The sequence below is a fragment of the Phascolarctos cinereus genome, unplaced genomic scaffold, assembly GCF_003287225.1.
Source record: "Phascolarctos cinereus isolate Bilbo 61053 unplaced genomic scaffold, phaCin_HiC Scaffold_726;HRSCAF=1367, whole genome shotgun sequence".
In the NCBI taxonomy this organism is placed as follows: domain Eukaryota; kingdom Metazoa; phylum Chordata; class Mammalia; order Diprotodontia; family Phascolarctidae; genus Phascolarctos; species Phascolarctos cinereus.
Genome location: NW_027556098.1, coordinates 418,784,286 through 418,805,340, shown reverse-complemented (window position 1 = coordinate 418,805,340; position 21,055 = coordinate 418,784,286). Strand labels below are relative to the sequence as shown.

The 21,055-nt window shown below is 41.8% G+C and overlaps 1 protein-coding gene across 1 annotated transcript; it reads right to left on the bottom strand.

Moving 5' to 3' along the window:
• Window positions 1–597: 597 nt before the first annotated feature.
• LOC110219873 (vomeronasal type-2 receptor 26-like) lies at window positions 598–19,469 on the bottom strand. Its single transcript, XM_021003599.2, is given in 6 exon segments — window positions 598–1,899; window positions 1,902–2,318; window positions 6,406–6,622; window positions 9,946–10,749; window positions 13,202–13,493; window positions 19,264–19,469. Coding segments are annotated over 6 exon segments (2,412 nt in total). The 3' UTR covers window positions 598–1,423.
• Between the last annotated feature and the right edge of the window lie 1,586 nt (window positions 19,470–21,055).

Here is a 21,055-nt window from a genome sequence, read left to right as displayed (position 1 = left end):
TAAAAAATTATTACCCTCTTAAAATTGCACCTGTCTTGTTTCTTGCATATTCTTATCTGACACTTCTTTTATTAATCATAGCCCAAATAATCTTCATTCACTGAGTTTTTCCTTCTCTGCCTCTCTCCTGTCTGTGTGATGCACACAGTCAGAAGGGGGGGAGGAGAGAGAGAGAGAGAGAGAGAGAGAGAGAGAGAGAGAGAGAGAGAGAGAGAGAGAGAGAGGGAGGGAGGAGGGAGGGAGGGAGGGAGGGGGAGAGAGAGACTCTGTTCTTTTATCCTTTCATAATTAGAGCAATTGCCATTTCAAGGTCTTTCTTAACAGTGCTGAAAGTTATCTTTACATAGGCTGTAAATCTTCCATTAAGCAAGACAAATGGCAGGCATCATACGGGATTCTTCTCTCCTGCCCCACCCTCCCATGGAAGCCTATCACAGCACAAGCCAATGTGCATTTTCTGGACATTCCTGTATTCTTGCTGCTCAGACCATCCCTCCCACATCCATTTGGAAGTGGGTGGCCAAGCTGAGCTTCCCCTCTGGCAGACATGCCAACTATCCCTCGGGGATGAGGATGGCTGGGATTCTGCCTGTGGAAGAAACTCTGCAAGCCCATTTATTTGGTATCCTGCCAACTATGCCAGATTTAAGGGGGTAGATCTGTTCTGCCCAAATATGCCAATTGTAAGGTGGCATATCCTCCAAGAGAATACTGAGATACCAAAGGAAAAGTGGCTTATACTGACTTGGTTATTAATCTGTTTTATTAGGATTGATTAGGGGAGTATACTCACAAGAGGCCAGTTGTCCTGGGTGGTAGCAGGACAAAGTAACATTGTAGATCTCTGCACCAGCCCTGGGCCAGGCCAGATATTACATAGAAACAGAACAAAGAAGGCATATTGCCCGGGATGGCCCAGGGTCACATGCAAACTTTCCCGTGGGTTAGTTGGGGCTTCTTTTGCTATTTATATTTACTCAAGGTAGTTTACATTGTCTGTAAGACTCAAGGTCATGTTTCTAGACTCTGGCTACCACTGTATACAGGGAAAAAGAATAGAAAAACTACTTGTGTATGGAATTGAGTCCTTAAAATGGGGGCAGAGGCAGGAGGGAGGAAGTCTCTATCAGTCACGAACTCAGACAAGAGGTGATGAATAAATGAAGCAAGGTGGGTTTAGATAGTAAGCAATAACCCCTGGAAGACCCCAAGGATGGCCCGATCCTATAGAAAGAAGAGAACAAGATCCTTGCTTATTGCACTTTGAAATCTAAGGGCTGAATCTGAAGGTTAATATTCCATTAAGAGCAGTGGGAAAAGTGAGGAGGAGGACTTAACTAGTGCAGCCAGGGAAGGGGCAGTATCACCAAGATATTAAATTATAGCTATTTATGGCTAATGTAGATGTTTTATCCAGTATTTCTCATGCCCCTGGAAGAGCCTCTGGGGCAAAGTTCCTGGCTCTAGAACCTGCTTTATTCCTTAACCTTTCTAGTGTGTTCCTTTCTGGCCTTAGCAGGATCACATAGCACTTGGGAATAAAGATGCAGCCCAGTAACCCAGCACTAGAGGCCAAGATGGCGAAGATCTTCATGGCCACCATGGCCTTCCCCTTGGAACTCTGGTATGTGGGGAGGAAAGAAACCCACACACTGCAGAAGACCAGCAGGCTAAAGGTGATGAACTTGGCTTCATTAAAGGTGTCGGGAAGGTTCCTGACCAGGAAAGCCACCATGAAGCTGCCCAGGGCTAGGATCCCAATGTAGCCCAGGACACAGTAGAAGGCAATGACAGAGCCCTCCTTACACTCAATGATGATGTGGTCAGATTCAGAGTGAATGTCTGTACCTAAGAAGGGAGGTGAGGTCCCCAACCAGAGCCCACAGAGAATGACTTGGACACTTTAGGCTGCACCCACATTCTCATCCTGCTGCCTGGTCTTGTGGCCTTAAAAGCCAGAAACACCATAATGGTTTTGGCCAAAATAGAAGAAACTGCCACTGTGAACACGACTCCAAATATTGTTTGCTGAAGAAGGCAGGTTGCTGTAGTAGGACGACCAATGAAAAGCAAAGAACAGAGGAAGCAAAAGATGAGAGAGATGAGAAGTGTGTAGCTGAGAACCTGGTTATTGGCTTTGATGATGGGAGTATCTTGATGCTTCACAAAGATAATAAGGGTGAGGACTGTGAGGAGAGAGAAGCAGAGAGCCATGCAGGTCAGAGTCCATCCCAAAGGTTCTTGGACATGGAGGAAGGTTACTACCTTTGGGAGGTTTGGATATTGATCTTCTGGGCACTTCACACAATTGTCCATGTCTGCAATTTAGTAACCAATTTAACAATGATTAAGAATCCACTCTGTCCAAGACTCTGTACCAGACAGTGGGGAAATAATAATAATAAAAAGACAACAGTCCCTGTCTTCAGAGATCTTGTGCTCTTTTTCCTGGTGAGATGCAACATGCATACAATGAGTACACTAAAGATAATTTGATGAGAGAATCAGCTGGAGGAGGTTTAATAAAAGGAAGATTACATGAACCTTGAAGGAAACTACAGATGTCAGTAGACAGAAATGGGAGGCATTTTGTGTTCCAGGAATGAGGCACAATCTCTGTAAAGTTATAGAGGCAAGGCATAGAATGCGAAATTTGAAGAATTTGCCAATAGTCAAATTTGGATGAAAAAAAAAGATCCCAAGAAGGAAACTAATGTAGGATAAGGGTTGATGATCAGTTTGGATCTGAATTGTAAAAGAATGTTAACACTAAGCTTAAGAGTTTACATTTTATCCTAAATATAATATATCAACTGTCAACAAAGAAATGACGTGGTCAAAAGTGTGACTCAGGAAGGTTGTTTTAGCAGCTTTGGAGAGGCTGAACTTGCAAGAGGGAGAACAAGAAGATCAGTTACAGCATATTACTAAGACTGGGTTAAGAGATGAGAAAAGCCTGAGCTGGAATCATGGCCATTTCCTTGGAGAGAAGAGGCTGGGTAAGAGAAAAACAACAACAACAACAACAACAAGAAATTCCTTTTGAAAAGTACACAAGGAGACAAGGGCAAATGGAGAAATCAAATAGAAATTGGTTCTTTTGCCCTCATCAAGTCGCTTTGGGTTTGTTCATTTTTGTATATGTTGCATCTCAAAGTAGAATGAATACAAGATTTTTGTCTATGGTAAAAACTCCTACAAAGTATAGGCAGAAATAATTTTGTATTAATATAAAAATGTATATCTGAAACAAAAAAAAACGTCATAGGCAATGGGATACTCTAGAACCTTTGTCAAAAATATGTGAGTAAAGCAAGGATGCCCACTCTCCCCACTATTGTTTGATATAGTTCTAACAATAGTAGGAATAGCAATATGATGAGAAAGAAATTAAAGGAATAAGGGCAGGTATCCCTGTTTGCTAATGACATGATGGTTTACTTAGGAAATCCTAGGGAATCATCAAGCATACTAGAAATAAATGAGAAATAACTTAAGTAAGTAGAGGAATATGGGCCATGCCACAATAATGAAAATGACAACCAAAGTTAATTTACATTCATAATGCTATACCAATCAAATTATCAAAGGAATATTTTACAGGACCCATTAAAATAATAAAATGGAAACATTGAAGAACTAAAATATTGAAACGAAGTAGAGTTGAAGGGATTTAGTGGGAATAAGCAAGTTAACTTAGCATGAACAGCTCTTGCTTATTTTAAACCTCTGTTTTGTGACCAGTTGGTTGTTATGTAAGCTGCTTTTCTGTAGTTAAATAAGCAGCTGATGGGCATAGTTTGGCAATGATATGTGTATATCCCTTCCCAATCTGGTAAACAACTACTAATGACTGTCTTTCTTTTGATTAATTGTATCCCCAGCTCTTAGCACAGTGCTCGGCACATAAGAGTTGCTTAATAAATGCTTATCGGTTTGGATGTGTGTCTCCCAAAACTGTTAAGTACGTCTTAATAACACATGTGTTGCAAATGTTATCAACAACTGATAAACAATTGCTAATGATGTTAACTTGTATGGTTTCCTTTCGTCATAAGATTAGATAATAAATTACCAATCAGAACTTAGATGTAACTTCTAAATGCCCTTGGCTAGAGCCATAAAAACTGACAAGAAGCCACAAATATTAGCCTAATCATGACTTGTATCTAGGACAGAATCCTGTGCTCCTTGTACTTAGAAATTTGAGCATCGTATGTCTACCAAAGAGAGAATATGTGTGTGTGTGTTGTGTGTGTGTGTATAATGTATATGTGACATACATAACAAAATAAACACACATATAAAATAAATACATATACACATGCACGAAGAATTTATTAATGCACACACACATACACACACACACACATACATATACATACAAAAAAACCCCTCTTTTCCCAGTAGATGAGTGGTCAAAGGATAAGAACAATCAGTTCTTTAAAAGAATTGCAGACTATTTTCATGCTAACATGAAAAAATGCCCCAAATCATTAATAATGAAAAAAATACAAATCAAAACAACCCTGAGGTTCATCTCACCCCCTATAAATTGGCAAGGGTGATAAAAGATGGGAATAGTCAATGTTGGAGAGGTTGTGGGAGAATAGGCACACTAATGCATTGTTGGTAGAGCTGGGAATAAATCATTTTGGAAAACAATTTAGAATTATATGAATAAAGTGACTAAAATCTCCATACTCTCTGACCTAGAGATCCTATTACTAGGCTAATACCCCAAGGAGGCCATTGATAAGAAGTCTTAATATACACCAAAAGATTTCTAGAAACGGTTTTTTGTGGTATCAAATAATTAAAAACAAAGTAGATAGATAGATTCCTATTGAATGGGAAATAGCTAAGTGATTTTTGGCACATTAACATAATGGAATATTACAGTACTATAAGAAAAAATATAGAAGGTGGAGAAGTAGCAAGAAACAATACAACTGACCTCTATTTATTCCCCTTTTCCAGACTGAATCTTGAAGGTGCAATTCAAGAAAAAATCACAGTGAATCATTTTTTTTTTCTAGCTGACATTGGCATAAGGCAATGAACAGTAAGCCAGCAGACATTGGGAATGAGATCTAGTCAGGAGTATACAATGTGGAGCATTGTGTAGGGAAATTCTGGGTACCAGGGCAAGAGGAATTCCCAGGCCTATACCAAGGCACCCCAAACCCCTAAGGGAGCCCTGTGTAGGAATAGGTGCCAACTGTCACCTTTGTCACCAACTACTGAGTTCTAAGTCACAGCTCCAGGGTGGCGTACAGAAGGAAGCATACATCCCAGGGTTGGCATTCCAGGGTAAGGAGATTCCATTGGTCACAATTTCAGGGAAATAATTTTGGCAGCAATGCAACCCCAGGAACAAATCATGGTCATAGTCTCAGTTTCTAGCCCAGTCTGTAGCCTGTAGAAGAATAACCAGGGCAACAACCCTAGGCCAAAGGGGAGCCTGTAGAACTCAGAATCAACAGTTTCCTAGCTGGCTGATTGTGGCTATGTTAAACTTCAGTCAAACTCAGATAGGGGACTTCCACACCTCAGACCATAGGAGCAGCAATCAGCCTTGGATAAAGTTACTTTGGGAGCTTTGAAAGCCCACTGGTCCCCAAGCTGAGTTCTCCCTGTGATCCTCGCATAACACAACACTCTACCCCAAGAAAGCAGCAATAGCACCAGACAAGACTTCCTCCCCAGAATTGTGAGGAGCCAAGCCCTGAAATCAAGTCCAAATTCAGAAGGTAGGCTAGAAGAGTAAGCAAGAAAATAAAATAATCTCACCGCTAAAAAAACTATTATGGTACCAGGAAAACTCAACATACAACCCCAGAAAAAGAGAATGACTCCAAAATATCTACACCTGGCTTGGGGTCATTGGCCTTGCACAGCACCAATATCGTACAAGTTGAGGAGGGGGGAAATGAGTGGACCAAATCTGTGATTTCATTATTATAGGAAATCCTAATGAAGAAATTCCCTCTGCCTATGCAGACTGGAAGCAGCCCAACAGACTTAGGGTTGTCTGGAGCACTGAGAACTGAAGTGACTTACCTCTAGTCACAGTGCCAGTCTATTTCAGAGGCAGAAATTGAATCCGTCTTTCTGCTACCTATGGCAGCTCTCTATCCTCTCCCAGGACTGCCTCAATTACTGTTGCTCTTGTGCTCTTTATACTAATGCTATTTGCTAACTATCCCTGATATTAACAAATCTACTTGGTTTGTTATTATTTGAATTGTTCATTTGTCTTCCCAGTGTTTGCTATGAAGGCAAAGAAATAAACAGCTGGGGTTGGGTAGGGTGAGGTGAATGAATGAATGATGACCTAAATGGGCTTAAAGTAGTTGGAAACATAAAATGGCATTTTGTTTTTGTACTGACCTTCAAATCAACCCTGTTTATAATGTATCTCCTTCTCACAAATGGTGAAATCTTGACCAAGTGGAGCCTGGGGGTCAAACTGCCCCCCTTTCACCAGAACTTCATCATAAGTAGCCAGCATCCCAAGGTTCATGATATCATATTTAGCCACAGGATTCTTTTCCTCATCCAAAACCACCTGGTTCCCAGCAGTGTTGTTAAAGTGAATATTCTTCAAAGATGAGCGAAGCTAGATGGGGAAAGAACTGAGTCACTATTTCATGTCCACAGATAGGGAGAAACAGGACGAAGTTCAGTGGGCCAGACGGGAAACCTAGTGGTATATTCATACATGCATTCCCTCAATCATTCCTTCACTCACACATTTTCTAAGCACATTCTTTAGACAATGAAGCACTGGAGATGTGGAAATTTGAAGGCCTGAAGATTGTATTATTGTTACAGAATTGTTAAAAAAAAATGTCCTACTCTCTGCTAGGATTCATATAAGAAGGAAACTCAAAGACTGGTGGAAAATGGACTTGCTACGATCCCTTTCATGCTGCCTTGAACACACTAAATGCTCGAAAAGGAGTTCTGGGACATAACCTATGTAAAATACTTTGCAAATCTTAGAAGGGTATGTAAATGTTAGCTGCTACTGCTACTGCTAGTATTATTTTAAAGTTTCAATTTAATTAAATTAAATCCCATCCCAATAGGAATCATTCAATCACACATTCATTTGGCAATACAAGTGGGGCCCAGGTGAATGGGTAAAGGTGAACCTAGCTGAACGTTTCTCATTCTAAGTCTCTGATCATCTCTATTTCCCAGTGCTCACCCCTACATCAATTACTATCAGGCAGTCCTGGCTCTCACTCCTATAAACAGTGTTTGCCTCTGAGCTCATTAGACTTCTGCTGTTGATGGGATATGGAGAACCAGCTATTCTGTCTATAGATGCTTATGCAAGGGTTGGCATTCGTGAAAAAGGTACCCATCTAGTGGTATAAGGAGGCCTTTTACCCCCTAGAACAGGGACCTAGCCTTTTTGAGTTGCATTTATTCTATTTATTAGTATTGGCATTCTTTGCACTGACAGAGATGATAACCACCACCTGGCTGAGCACACTAGAAGCTGCCATGGCCCCAAACAGCATCATATGCACATGTGCCTCCTGCTAATGAGACTCTGAATACTTAGCTAGACTGGATGGCAGATACATAGTTGGTCACTTCTACTGCTTCTACATGTGAAGACCTTGTGCTTGGTACAATTAGCTAGAGCTTGTTTAATACTAATACAGCCTTTGAGATCAAGATCAAGAATAGGAGGGAAGGAAAGAAAGAAGGAAGGAAGGAGAGAGGGAGGGGGAAAGGAAAGGAATCAGGGAGAGAAAGAGGGAGGGAGAGAAGAAGGGGAAAGAAGGCGAGAAGGAAAGGGGGAGGGGAAGGAAGAAAGGAAAGAAGGAAGGAAGAACGAATGGCTCTTTTATTGATGGTGGCTTTCAGGTAGTCCAATTTTTAAATTCTCTCTCCTGGATCTATTTTTTAGGTCAGCTGTTTTTCCAATGAGATATTTCACATTGTATTTTATTTTTTCATTCTTTTGTCTTTGTTTTGCCATATCTTGATTTCCCATAAAGTCATTAGCTTCCATTTGCACCATTCTAATTTTCAAGGAATTACTTTCTTCAGTAACGTTTTGTACTTCCTTTTCTATTTGTCCAGTTCTGAATTTTAAGGCATTCTTCTCCTCCTTGGCTTTTTGGACCTCTTTATTTGGCCTAGTCTGTTTTTTAAGGTGTTATTTTCTTCAGTATGTTTTTTATATCTCCTTTAGCAAGCTGCTGACTCATTTTTCATTATATTCTTGCATCACTCTTATTTCTCTTCCCAATTTTTCCTCTACCTCTCTTACTTGCTTTTCAATTTTTTTGAGCTCTTGCATGGCCTGAGACCAATCATATTTTTCTTGGAGACTTTGGATGCAGGACCTTGACTTTGTTGTCTTCTTCTGATAGTGGGTTTTGATCTTCCTTGTCACCATAGTAACTTTCAATAGGCAGAGTTTTTTCCATTGTTTGCTCTTTTCCTCAGATTATTAGTTGACTTTTAAGTCTTTATTAAAGTAGGGCTCTGCTTTCAGGGTTCAGGGTGCACTATCTCAAGTTTCAGGGGGTTTGTGCAGCTGTTTTCAGAGATACTTCTAGGGACCTGTCAGTTTTCAGTCCTTCTAAGGTGGTATGATCTAAGGACAGGTGTTTACTCCTCTCCTGGCCTGTGCTCTGGCCTGTGAGTGACCACAAGCACTCTTTTCTGCCCTAGAGCTGTGAGGCGTGTTCCTCCTCTGCTACGGCTGCAAGCTGTGCTATGCTAGTGCTCCTCCTCACCCTGGGACTGCTACCCAGGACCCAGATCTGACTATGGACAAAGCAACAGAGTCCTGCCTTAGTGCTAGCAAACCTCCCTCTCCACAATCTCCTTCTGACCAGTTGTTCCTCTCCTTTACTGTCTGTGAGCTGAGAGCCCCAAAAGCAGCCACTGCCCCTGCCACTGTTGACTCAGTTACTCCTAAGGTCTGCTCCTGCTTTGCTGGGGCCAGGGCTGTGCTGGTGAGGCCTGTGCTGGACTGAGCTCCACTCTCACCCAGATGCAATGGACCTTTCCTGCTGACCTTCTAGGTTGTTTTGGCATCTGTAAGCTGAGAGGTCTGGAAACCACCTCTGCAGTGAGTGATTCAGTTGTCCTGAGTCCTGCTCCTGCTTTGCTGGGGCCAGGGCTGTGCTGGTGTGGCCTGTGCTGAACTGAACTCCTCTCTCAGCCTGATGCAACAGACCATTTCCTGCCAACTTTCCAAGTTGTCTTGGGCTGGAAATGTGTTTCCCTCCATCTTTTTGTGGGTTCTGCTGCTCTAGAATTTGTTTAGAATCATTTTTTTGAAGGTATTTGGAGGGGTTTGGGGAGAGCTCAGGTGAGTCCTTGCCTTTATTCCACCATCTTGGCTCTGCCTCCCTACTGTTACTTCTCACAAAGATGGATGATTTTGCATCAGTCTGTATTTTATTTCAATCATTGGTCGGCATTGAGAAGGGTTTGTGTATAAGGCTCCCGTCCTCCATCTCATAGAATGAGAAGAAAGATAATTCACCTGAGAGAATGGAGCTCATACTTTGTAAGGAGGACAGTTAGGTTTCATTATGTTCCTCCGTCTAACAATCTGGTCGCTGTCCTTTAACCATCAGCTTGACATTTATTCTTCCTTGGGTTCGGAGCACCCTCCTACACACCAGGGTTCAGAAAACCTTTTTTTCAGCCCTTCAGAAAGGAAAGGTCAAATATAATGTTTTGCTCTTTTGGGGAAGTCCTTAGCCATTAGAGAGCAGACTCTTAGGGTTTCTAAAGGAAGCCAAACTAAGAAAATTAGGTAAAACAAGGAATGTCCATCTGTGAGTCCGAGGGTTGCCAAGGAAAGGTAAGGGAAACGCCAGGGACAAAGATGTAGCAAACCCAGGAATGCTCACTTGTGAGCCTGGGGATGCCAGGAACAACAGGAGGAGGGAACATTACCTGCCAGGGTTGTGGCACCAGGTACCCTTCATCTCCCACAGATCCCATTTCTGATCTAGCTTGGAACATTTCACGAAGGGCCCAGGCTATGGCATACACAGCATTATAGAGGAAGTAACTGAGGCTGGACGTGGTCGTGTCAAAATAGTGCAAGGGCAGCGTCTCCAATGAAGCGTTCAGTGAACAGTCTTCCTGCTCCAGTTTGGTCGGCTCATCTGGGCACTCAAATGCTGAGACCCAGAAACCCTTAAGGAAAATGTCTCCTGGGTATGTGGCTGGGCTGACTGTTCCGAGAAGTGCTTTGAAACCAGGAATCTCATTTGTCTGATGTGAAAATATGAGAGCTCCATGAAAAGCAACACCATTGTGATTGTAGAGTCTCATGGTAACATCCCAGTGTGACGTGATAATCCAAACCTTCCAAATTACAAACAATGGTGGCTGTGAATATCTCAGGATCATCAGTGGGTCTGTATCACCATGGATGATGATCAGCTTGACTGGTGATGCCACAATTCTGGGCATGAAAGACATCTGGGGTTCAGCATGGCGCCTCTCACTGACAGGGATCTTCTCCGTGAAGGCCACACAGGCTTCGCTCCTTCTCATCTCTCCTTCCATGTCCCAGAGAAACTTCTCACCTCTCATGTCATCTGGGACAACCAGTCCCACCCAATTCCAGTCAAAATGTAACAGCAGCTGGACAATGCCCAGTTGCAAGGAGAAGTCCTGATGGGCCATCTGGTAGAGGGAAGGAAACTGGGCCTTGTCACTCAGGGCAAGATCAAATGGGCCATAGCTTATCTGGATGGGAAAGAAAGATGGGTCTCATTGGGCTATATGAAAGTGATACTGGGGCATAGCAACAAATCTCAATATAATACCCAAACTACCTAGCGTCATTAGTGAAAAAAATAAAGTGGGCTGCTCTAGATGAAGGTAGTGGGCAGAATTCTGATCACCTCAAGATTAAATCAGCTGAAATACAATGGCTAGATGACAGAATACACTGATGCTACTGGTTTTGAATCTTCTCTTCCCTAAACCCTCCATGACCTCTTTTCCTAATAGCTCAGGATTTCTCCTGACACACTGTCCTTGTTTGTGGCCCCAAGGAAATTTCTTGGGTAAAACTGACACATTATTACAATATGTTGGAGATGGTGGTTGTTAAGAGGTGATGCTTTCTTCAAGCGAAGTGGTATGCCTCAACAGTGGTGTTGCTAAGATCAAAGTGCCTGGTGAACAGATATAGGCTTATGTATATGAAGCAGGTAGGTATCAGACAGAACCCTAGGCCTAGAGTCAGGAAGATTTAAATTCAAATCCAGTGATAGGCACTTACTAGCTGTTTGTCCCTGGGCAAGTCATTTAACCACTGTCTGCCTCAACTGAAAAATGGGCATAGTAATAGCATTTAATTTCCAAGGTTGTTGTATGGCTCAAATAAGATAATATTTCTAAATTGCTTTGTGAAACTTAAAGTACTGTTTAACTGCTAGCTCTTATTTTTAATAATAATCAAAATAATTATTTCACTTACGTTTGCAGCGCTGATGACTGATTTTGAAATAATACAATTTGTAGGCAGAAGGATCAGACCAGTTTAATCTTTGGGGTAAAGAAACTCTTTCTACTAATGCAGGTCAGCACCTTCTCTGCAACACCTAGGTTTAGAATTACCGAGAGCACCGACAGTTTAAGTGATTTACCCAAAGTCATGCAACCAATCCATTGCCCAGGTCCTAAGCTCACTCTCCCAATTCCTATTCATGCTGGCAGGCCAGGGTGCCAGAGGACAAGTGGATAATTCTGGCCTCAGGCTTCTAGGAGTTGGGTATGTCTTTCTAACACTATTGCTCATTAATTCCTAGCACGAATCTCCCCAGTACAGATTATTAGTTGATATCAATTAGCCAGCCAGATATAATAATCTTTTAGAAATAGTTATTTCATAAGGTTATATAATAAGAATAGTTGGTGCAAACATTCCCTGCAACCCAAGCTCTAACACTAAAAGTAAATGTTCACACAAGACATTTAAATTCTCTGGACCCCAGCTTTTGCTGTCTTTCAAATTAGACCATCGGGTTACATTGTTTGTGAAAACTCTTGCAGGTCTAACAAGTAAATAATTTTAATCTGTTTTATAAACTCATATTTCCCCCAGTCTCACGGTGTTATGATGTAAAAGAGACCCTAGGGTTGTCAAGAACAGGCCAGCAATGTTCGAGGGGAAAGACAAGGCCTGGCAAGAAGCCTGACAGAATGGCAACAAATTGGACCAAAAAGCTGGCCACCAGGTGAGGAATTTTCTTGGCCATAATAACTGCTGAATTCCAGTGACATTCTGATCTGGGATGGGAGGGAAGTGGGGCACTGCCAGTCATACCCATGACATATTGAGGTATGAATTTCATTCTAGCTATTTCAGAGTGTTGGACTCAGAGTAAGAAAAGTCTCAGTTCAAATCCTACCTGAATACTTAATAGCTGTGTGGCATCCGGGTGGCATAGTCCAGAGCAGGGGTAGGGAACCTGCAAGCTCGAGGCCATGTGTGGCCCTCTAGATTCTTTGGTGAAGCCTTCTGAGTCCAATTTTACAGAACAAATCCTTTTATTAAAGGAGTTCGTTCTATGAAATTTGGATTCAGTCAAAGGGCCGCACCTGAGGGACTAGAAGGCCACACATGGCCACAAGGCCTGCGGATTCCCAACCCCTGGTATAGAGAGTGCTGGGCCTGGGGTCAAGAAGACCTTAGTTCAAATCTAGCCTCAGTCTAGCCTTACTAGCTGTGTGACCCTGGGCAAGTTACTTAACTTCTCTCTGCTACAATTTCTTCAATTGCAAAAGGGAGATTAATACTACCTCCGAGGGTGGTTCTAAGGGTCAAATGCTGTCATATTTGTAAAGCCCTCCACACAGTGTGTGGCACATAGTAGGCACTTAATAAATACTATCCTTTCTCCCTTCTATCTTGTATGACCTTAGATAAGTCACTTCACCTCAAAGAAAGGAGCAAAAGGTAGTAGGTCAAGGCCAGGGGTGAGGAACCTGCAGCCTCAAAGCCACATGTGGCCCTCTAGGTCCTCAAGTGCAGCTCTTCAACTGAATCCAAACCTCACAGGACAAATCCCCTTCATAAAAGGATTCGTTTGTAAAATTTAGACTCAGTCAAAAGGCCACCCCCAAGGACCCAAAAGGCCACATGTGGCCTTGAGACCACAGGTTTCCCACCTCTGGTAAGGTTCCCTACCTGTGGGAATCTGTAGAGCTCTAAAAGGATCCCCATCTGGACAGAAATAGCAGATGTGGCTCCTCCAATAACAGCCATGGACTTGTCCTGCCTCTCACAACTATAATTCGGGGTGGTCTGGCCCTGTCCTGAGAGCCGCCTCAGGGAGCTCTCCAAGGTCCTGGCATCACTATGGTAGGTGTTGTAGATGGGAAATCCCAGGGTAGTATTAGGGAGCAGCCGGGGGTTTCTGTTGATCTCCTCCACAGCAAACATCAGGGCCAGGACCTGCTGGTAATTTTTGTGCAGCCACCTGCAGGGAGTGGGGAGAAGAGCAGAAGCTAATAACAAATCCTAGAGAGCTCATAGGCTTCAAGGACAGCCACCTCGCCATGCCAGAGGCAGAGCCCGGATGACAGGCCGCCTAGTCTGGAGATTACAACATTTCTTTTTCACATGACCTACAACCCTGAAGGGTTAACCAACCTGAATTTTGGAGTATGGGTGATGGAGAGGGGATTTCTCCAGAATTCTTACTAAGGTTCAATCCCTGGAATGCTTTGCCTTCTCCGCTCTATCTCGTTACTTCTCTGCCTTCCTCCATGACTAGGCTCAGATCCCTCCATCTACAAGAGGCCTTGCCAGTCCCCTCATGGTTAATAACTTCTCTCTGAGATTATCTCCCACTACAGCATTTATGTCTTGTATTTATGTTACAATGGCTCCCACATTAGAATGGCAGCTTCTTTAGGACAAGGACCATATTTTTGGCCATTCTTTGTATCTCCAAAACTTAGTACAGTGCCTGACATGTAGAAGGCATGTAATAGATATTTGTTGGACCTCTGGTTTGAACAGGGCACTTCTTACTTCTAACCCTTCATAATAGGTTTGGCTAGTGGCTAAACCAAGTCAGGCCAATCTTTACTGTAGCTTTTAAAAATGAGGAATCTTGGCCTAAGCCCATCCTACTTTGTCTCTCCCTCAATCCTTCTTCCTGCCTTCTCTGATCCAGGGAGGGGCCAGAGAAATATCCTATGCATTGTTAACTGAGCCTAGACAAAGGGGAATGCAGAGGCATACTTTTGTGTGGGAATGAGACCCAGAGTTCCAGGGAGCCATTGACTGAAGGTGTATGGGTGCTGGAAATAGTCACATTGAAGATATTTAATGGGCAAGAGGACATCAATGTGAAAAGACACCAACTTCCTTTCCTCACCTCTAGACCTTGAGAGCCACTAGAAAGACAGCAAGGCTTCCTGTATAAGGCAGCATAACCCAGAATTCTATGAACTCAACCCTTCCCAGGTTCTATAGTATAGTCTCTTGGAGAAAGCCAGTAAGAAGCAGTTCATTCTGGCCTACATGCTTCTCACTGACTCCTCAATGTAGACAGAATTCTGTCACCGGAACTCCTTCTGGTCCATACCGGATGCCCTAGGGCTTCCCAGGCTGTCACATCAGCACCACGGCCACTGCCGTTGGCACCTACTGGCACCTAGCCTGTGTCACCCACAACTTTTGTGGGCTCATCTCAGTCTAAGGATGAGCCATCCCTCTAAAAACTCAAACCCAGGGATGGGCTCCTTTCAGAAGGCTCCAGAAACCTGTAGATTGTCTGTGCCTAAAAACATATAATTGGAGCCATCATTGGAGCTCCCCATGATCCACTTGACTGGGGCACTTCCCTGGAGCTGACTATGAATCCTGTCCCCTTACAGTTCATGGCCCCTTGCTAACAGGATTTCCATGTCCAAAGGCTTTTTCTTGTTCCCTACATGCATCCCACATCTGACACTGGGGAGTGCAGCAAAGAGAACTGGTCACTGAGCTAGGAAGAACAGCCCACTTGGTCACCTTATAAGTAATTTCTTTGTCTTCCATTGATCAAAGAACAGGTAACCTGAACAGACTTTGGGCAAGGGGTAGGGAACAGGAAGTAACAGAGAGAGAGCAGGAGATGTCAAGGTGAAGGGCCTGGGATTTCATCATTGTCAGGCATAGCTCACAAACTCCTAGAACTTGTAGTCTGGAGGAGTCCCCTGCTGTTCAGAGTGACCCTAAGTGTCAGCTAGTGTCAGAGGTGGGATTGGAATCTAAGTCTTCCTAATTCCATGTCTAGCACTCTATTAAAAATCCACACTACTTGTCTGCGTCTCTTATTCCTCTACTTTCTCTAAACATTAAGGTAAATATTCATGTAAACATAATACAAATATATTTAATATGGATGGGGAGCGACAACAAAAAAGGAAAAAAATGAGATAAAGCTAGCGAGCCCAAAGACCCTTCAATTACCTTAGAACTCGGGATGCTTAGAAGGAATACGGTACCAAGTCAAGGTGCAAGTTAAGGTGACCCTCCTCCCAACCCATGCAGAATACATTCTCTATAAAAAAAAAAAAACCATATGATTAATAACATTTAATAAACTGGGCTAGGGGCTCAGATCTGATTGGTTAATTAATGAGAAAGAGGTAGTCATTGTAACTGGTAAGGAAACACCTAGACACATCCTTGAATTACCTTAGAACTCAGGATGCTTAGAATGAATAAAGTACCAAGTCAAGGAGGAAGTTAAGATGACCCTACTCCTGCCCCACGGAGGATACACATTCTCTATCTGTTATTATTAAAAAGTATGTTAAGATTCAAAAACTATAAGAATTAAAACTTTTTTAAAGGAAATACAATTTTTTCATTGATCAATTTCAGTAGTCTAAACAAGAAATATTAAGAGAGACTGAATCTAGGTAGGTCACACAAAAACAAAAAAAAGAAGAAACATAAAAAATACTATTATCATGATAAATGTGAATGGTTTAAATTCCCTGGCTAAAACAAAAAGTTACTGAATGGATTATGAAATGCTATATATCAACACGTTGCTTATAGGAAACATTTACTTTTAAAAATAGATTAAAGTTAAGAGGTTAATCTAAAATACATAATACAAGTTTGTTTTTTAAATCTGGAATGTCAATATCCAGAATCTGAGAATCTCAGGGCCAAAAGGGACATCAGAGACCATCTAGTACAACTCACATGTAAACAAATATCCTCTACAACATACTTAATGAGTGATCATCCAGAATTTGCTTGAAGGCCTCCATTTCGTAGGAACTCTTCATTTTCTGAGGTACCTTGCACATGCCTAATTGTTTGAAAGTTTTTCCTTACCCAGGCCTCCATTTTGTACTACTTCTACCTATTCCCCTTTGGAACCAAAAAGAATAAATTAGACCCCTCATACACGTGACAGTCTTTCAGAACTTTTATAAAAATGGTCTTGAGACCCTTTTCTATCCCAGTTGTCCTCCTCAGGAAACTCTCCAGCTAATCCATACCCTTATTCTATTGTAGCATCCCAACCTAAACATCATATTTCAAATTCAATGTGACTATGTCACAATATATTCAGACCATCACTTTCCCACTCCAGGATACCATAACTCTCTTAATGTGTCCTAAGATTGTATTACCCTCTTTGAAACCCATATCATACTCTGATATACCACTTTATTCCCAGCAATTTGGAATAAAACAAATAAAAAACAAGGAAGATCAATCCTGGCAAGGTTGTGGAATAACAGGCACATTCACTCACTGCTGGAAGAATTTCAAACTAGCAGAATCATTTTGGAAAATAGAGCTATTAGGATACAGCAAAATTAGCAAAAATGCTATATTCTTGACCAAAATTCTATTGTTTAGAACATACTCAGAGAATGTTACCAAAAAAAAAAAAGACTGATCTGTTCAGAGATTTTTATAGCAATGTTATTCATATTGGGGGGGAACCCTAGAATCCATTTAAATGTTAGCACATAGTTAAATAAATTGGGAGTATTTTAATGGAATAGAGCAGCCTGGTATCATAGAGTGCTATCAAACTCAGTTACAAATGGGGGCCACTAAAGCATATATAAGGTCAATATGCAAGGTGCATATTGATTTAGCCACATATGAATATCATCTATGTTTTGTTATATTTTATTTATTTTATTAAATATTTCTCCAATACATTTTAATCTAGTTTGTATGGTGCCTGGAAGTACTTTGAAGTGCATGTGGCCTGTGCTGTGAGCTTGATGCTGCTGGCACAGTAGCTAGAGAGATGGCTTCCAAATCATGACAGTCTGAGCTCAATCCTGCCTCTGAAAATATTGTTTGAAACACATTGTCTGTGTGACTCTGAGCAAATCAGCTCACCTCTTAGTGTCCCAATGCAATTTCTAAGATTAAAAGTTGTACAACTTTTGTTGATCTACATTGATACATGGAATTTCCTCACTGAGAGATCCTTTTACTAATAAAATCACACACGCCAGTCAAAAGACTACAGATAATTGAACGTCCTAAGAAAATAAAGATGAGTAAGTACAAAAAAAACCTCAAAATAGCCTCATAAAATATTACAAAATAACCCCCCAAAAAAAAGTAGAATGAGAAGAACAAAGCAAACTTTATTATACTATGTACAACCATAAGGGGGGGGAGGGGAGAGAAGAGGCAGGGAATGAATGGACGAATAAGGAATGAATCCTAATGGGAACTTAGAACAAGTGACTGAAAATTTGTTTTGACATTTTAAGGAGGCACCGAGATTTGGTTATTTAAATATAAGTAATTAAGAAATATTTTTAATTGTTGTACTGATATTTAATGTTAAATTTATCATAAAATATTATTTACAATTGAGGAAATGTCAAACGGAATTAAATAAATGCACCAAGAATAAATAACTTCAATTCTAAAATTTAAATAAATTCAAATGAATAAAGAGAGATACTGAATGTGATGCTCACAAGAATAGACCTCAGAATATGAAATAATTTTAGAAAGAGATTTATTAGGTCATTCAGTAGAAGAGAGCAAGTCAGAAAGGAGGTGTGGCTGCTTTTCATCCAGGAAGAGCATCCTATAAGATTTAGACAAGAGTGCCGACACACAAACACACACACAAAGGTAAGCAAAGTGGCAGAGGCCAAAGGTGCCAGAAAGGAACATAGATTGAGACCAATATCAATAAAATTTGGGTCAAGTTCAAACACAAGCTTGAACGAGCCCACTTTAAGTAAGGGTATGGTAACCCAAAACAAGAATGCTTTGGGTGGTTCTAGGACCTGGGGGAACCTAACAGAAAGATTAGTGATAGAGCGCGCGCGCGCGCGCACACACACACACACACACACACACACACACACACACACACACACACACAAAATTCTAAAGCTGCCCACTTTTCTGGGGAGGTTCACTGCAGAACAACAAATGCTAACAGGAGAATAAAGGACACCTGGGGCTTGATTGCATCCAGTGATATGGCACATTCCCTGTGACTGGTGCCCATACAAAATATCTCTCCTGATAGAATGAAAAAAAAAATGGTATTTTTTAAGGTGACATTTACATGACCCATCAGGGTTACCAAAAAAGCTTTATATACATTGTCATTTAATGGTCACAATCCCCTAGGAAATAGGTAATATAATTATTCCTTTTTTCACTGGAAGAAACAGCCTCAGCAAGTTTAAGGGATTATAAAGGACACAGAATACCTTAAAGTGCTATACAAAGGCTATTATTATCATCATAATCATTACTATCACTCTGAATCAAGCCTTGAGGCTGGATTTGAACTAAGATCTTCTTTACTCGAAGTCCAGCACTCAGAAAAGTAAAGCTGCTGTTTTTAGTGCTAGCTAGCCTCCTGCTTGGGTTCCCAGGGTCTAAGGACCTTCCTTTATCCTCTTCCACACTGACTTCAACATAGGTGGCAGAGCAGGGAAGACAGATGGACCTAGTCCCAGATAATAAGATAAAGATCTGGATCTTCCTGCTCCTTGGAATAGAATGGCCACAAGGAAGATTTAAATGACAATATGGTGGCTCCTCCTACATCCTAAGTGAGTGAAAGGATTTTTCTTGTCTATAGATTTTAAGGATAGACTAAAGGAGGAGAAAGCTACAAGAAGAGTCACAGATAAGAGGAAGTGGAAAGTCCCCAGGAGCTGGGGGCTGAATAATCAGGCTTCCTCATCTCTTTCCTAAAATGAAAGCCCAGGCGCCTATCCACTTACTGGTGTGGATTACAAGCCTTGTGTGGATGCTCAGCTCCTGTGAAACTCTTCACTGCCATCAAGTATAGAGGGAAAAATCCACCAATGACCAGGTCTCCATCTCTGTGAACTCATGGGTTGATTTGCTCAAAGCAGGGGAACTTTTCTTCCCTCCCTAAAGAAGAAGATATGTGCAGGAACAAAAAGAGGGTCATCAGAAGGAACATTGGGGCCCGTGTCATGAGCAGTGCCCCAAACTCTGAGCCTATGAGCAGCCAAGATGTCCACAGCCACTGCTTGAGTCACACTTCAATGAGGAAATCGTTCTTATCTGACAGGTGCCTTCTCTGAACAGATGCCCAGACACTGGTCTGCTTTTGACCCTGCAGCAAACATATCTGGAGTCCAGATCCTGTGCAAGGGACATGCTGCAGGAACCAGGTACCATTTATAACCCTGAGAAAGATGTGAGGAGGTATGGTCCCTAGTTGGTGAAGATGCATGTGTCAAGGAGCTCTAAGGAGCTTCACTGCCTGAGGTTCTGCACCTCCATCTCATCTTCCAAGGGAAAATCCAAAGAAAAATATGTTTGGACATCTTCCTCCCCCTTCTCGGCAAACCTTCATGGTAAACAGACAGCCTACTGCCTCAAGGACTTGCTAAGCCTTAGAAACTTGTGTGCAGCTACCACAGAAAAACTTCCAGGACTCAGAGAGGCACATGAGTGGATCAGGTGTGATCAACCCAGATTCACCAAGAAGGTGGGAGAACGAGCTGATGTCAGTGGGGCTGCCAGCCTCCTGGACCAGGACCTAACCTTCTGTGAGTTGGGCAGCACATGTCTTCCAACCTCAGGGGCTGGAGAACCTCTCCACAAGGCCTGTACGTGAATAGGGTAATCACACTGGGCCCATGCTCTCCTCCCTGCTGCCTGGGCCGCACACTGATCAGAGTAGTAATTACTTAGATTTGGCCATCCTGACAGGACCTGGAGTCAATTTCTCTTTTCCTAATAAAATGGAAGATCCTTGAAAGAAGAGATTTTTATTTTGGTCTTTTTATCCCCAGCACCTAGGCCACTGCTGGCCACAGTAGACAGTCAATGCTTGCTGATGGCCTTTCCCAGTCCCCACTGTGAATCCTCTCACTGTTAGTGTCTTCCCTTCTCAGAGTCCCTTCCATCTACTCTGTATAGACTATCTGTTGACCTGTTTTTTCTCTTGAGTCCCCTTTTAGTACCTGAGCTCCTTAAAGGAAAGCCCTTAGGGCTAGAAAAATGAATTAGAAAAGAACCAGCATTGCAGGAGACTGACCAGGAAAGAGAAGTAGCAGCTCAACAAAAGAAGTACAAAACCTTAGCCAACTAAATTCCCTGAAAATTATAATTAACCAAATAGAAGAGAATGATACAGTAAGACAATTAGGAATATTAAAACAAAGTCAAAAGATTGGGGGAAAAAAGATCTAATGTATCTTATATTAAAAAACAAATTACCTAGAAAATACATCAAGGAGAGACAATTTAAGAATCACTGGACTACTTGAAAGTCATGACCATAAAACTAGTCTGAATATTATATTTCAAGAACTCATGAAAGAAAACTGCCCAGATATTGAGAACAAGAGAGTAAAGAATCCACCAGACTTGTGCTAGGACAAACTGATGTGAACAAAGATTACATGAAGGGAAATGATATGAAACAAGTCAGGGAAGCCAAGTTATGGAGGGTTGTGAACACCAGGCTAAGGAAAATGAATTTTCTTTCAGAAGCAACAGGAAACCCTCAAAGAGTTTTAAGCAGCAATTTCATAA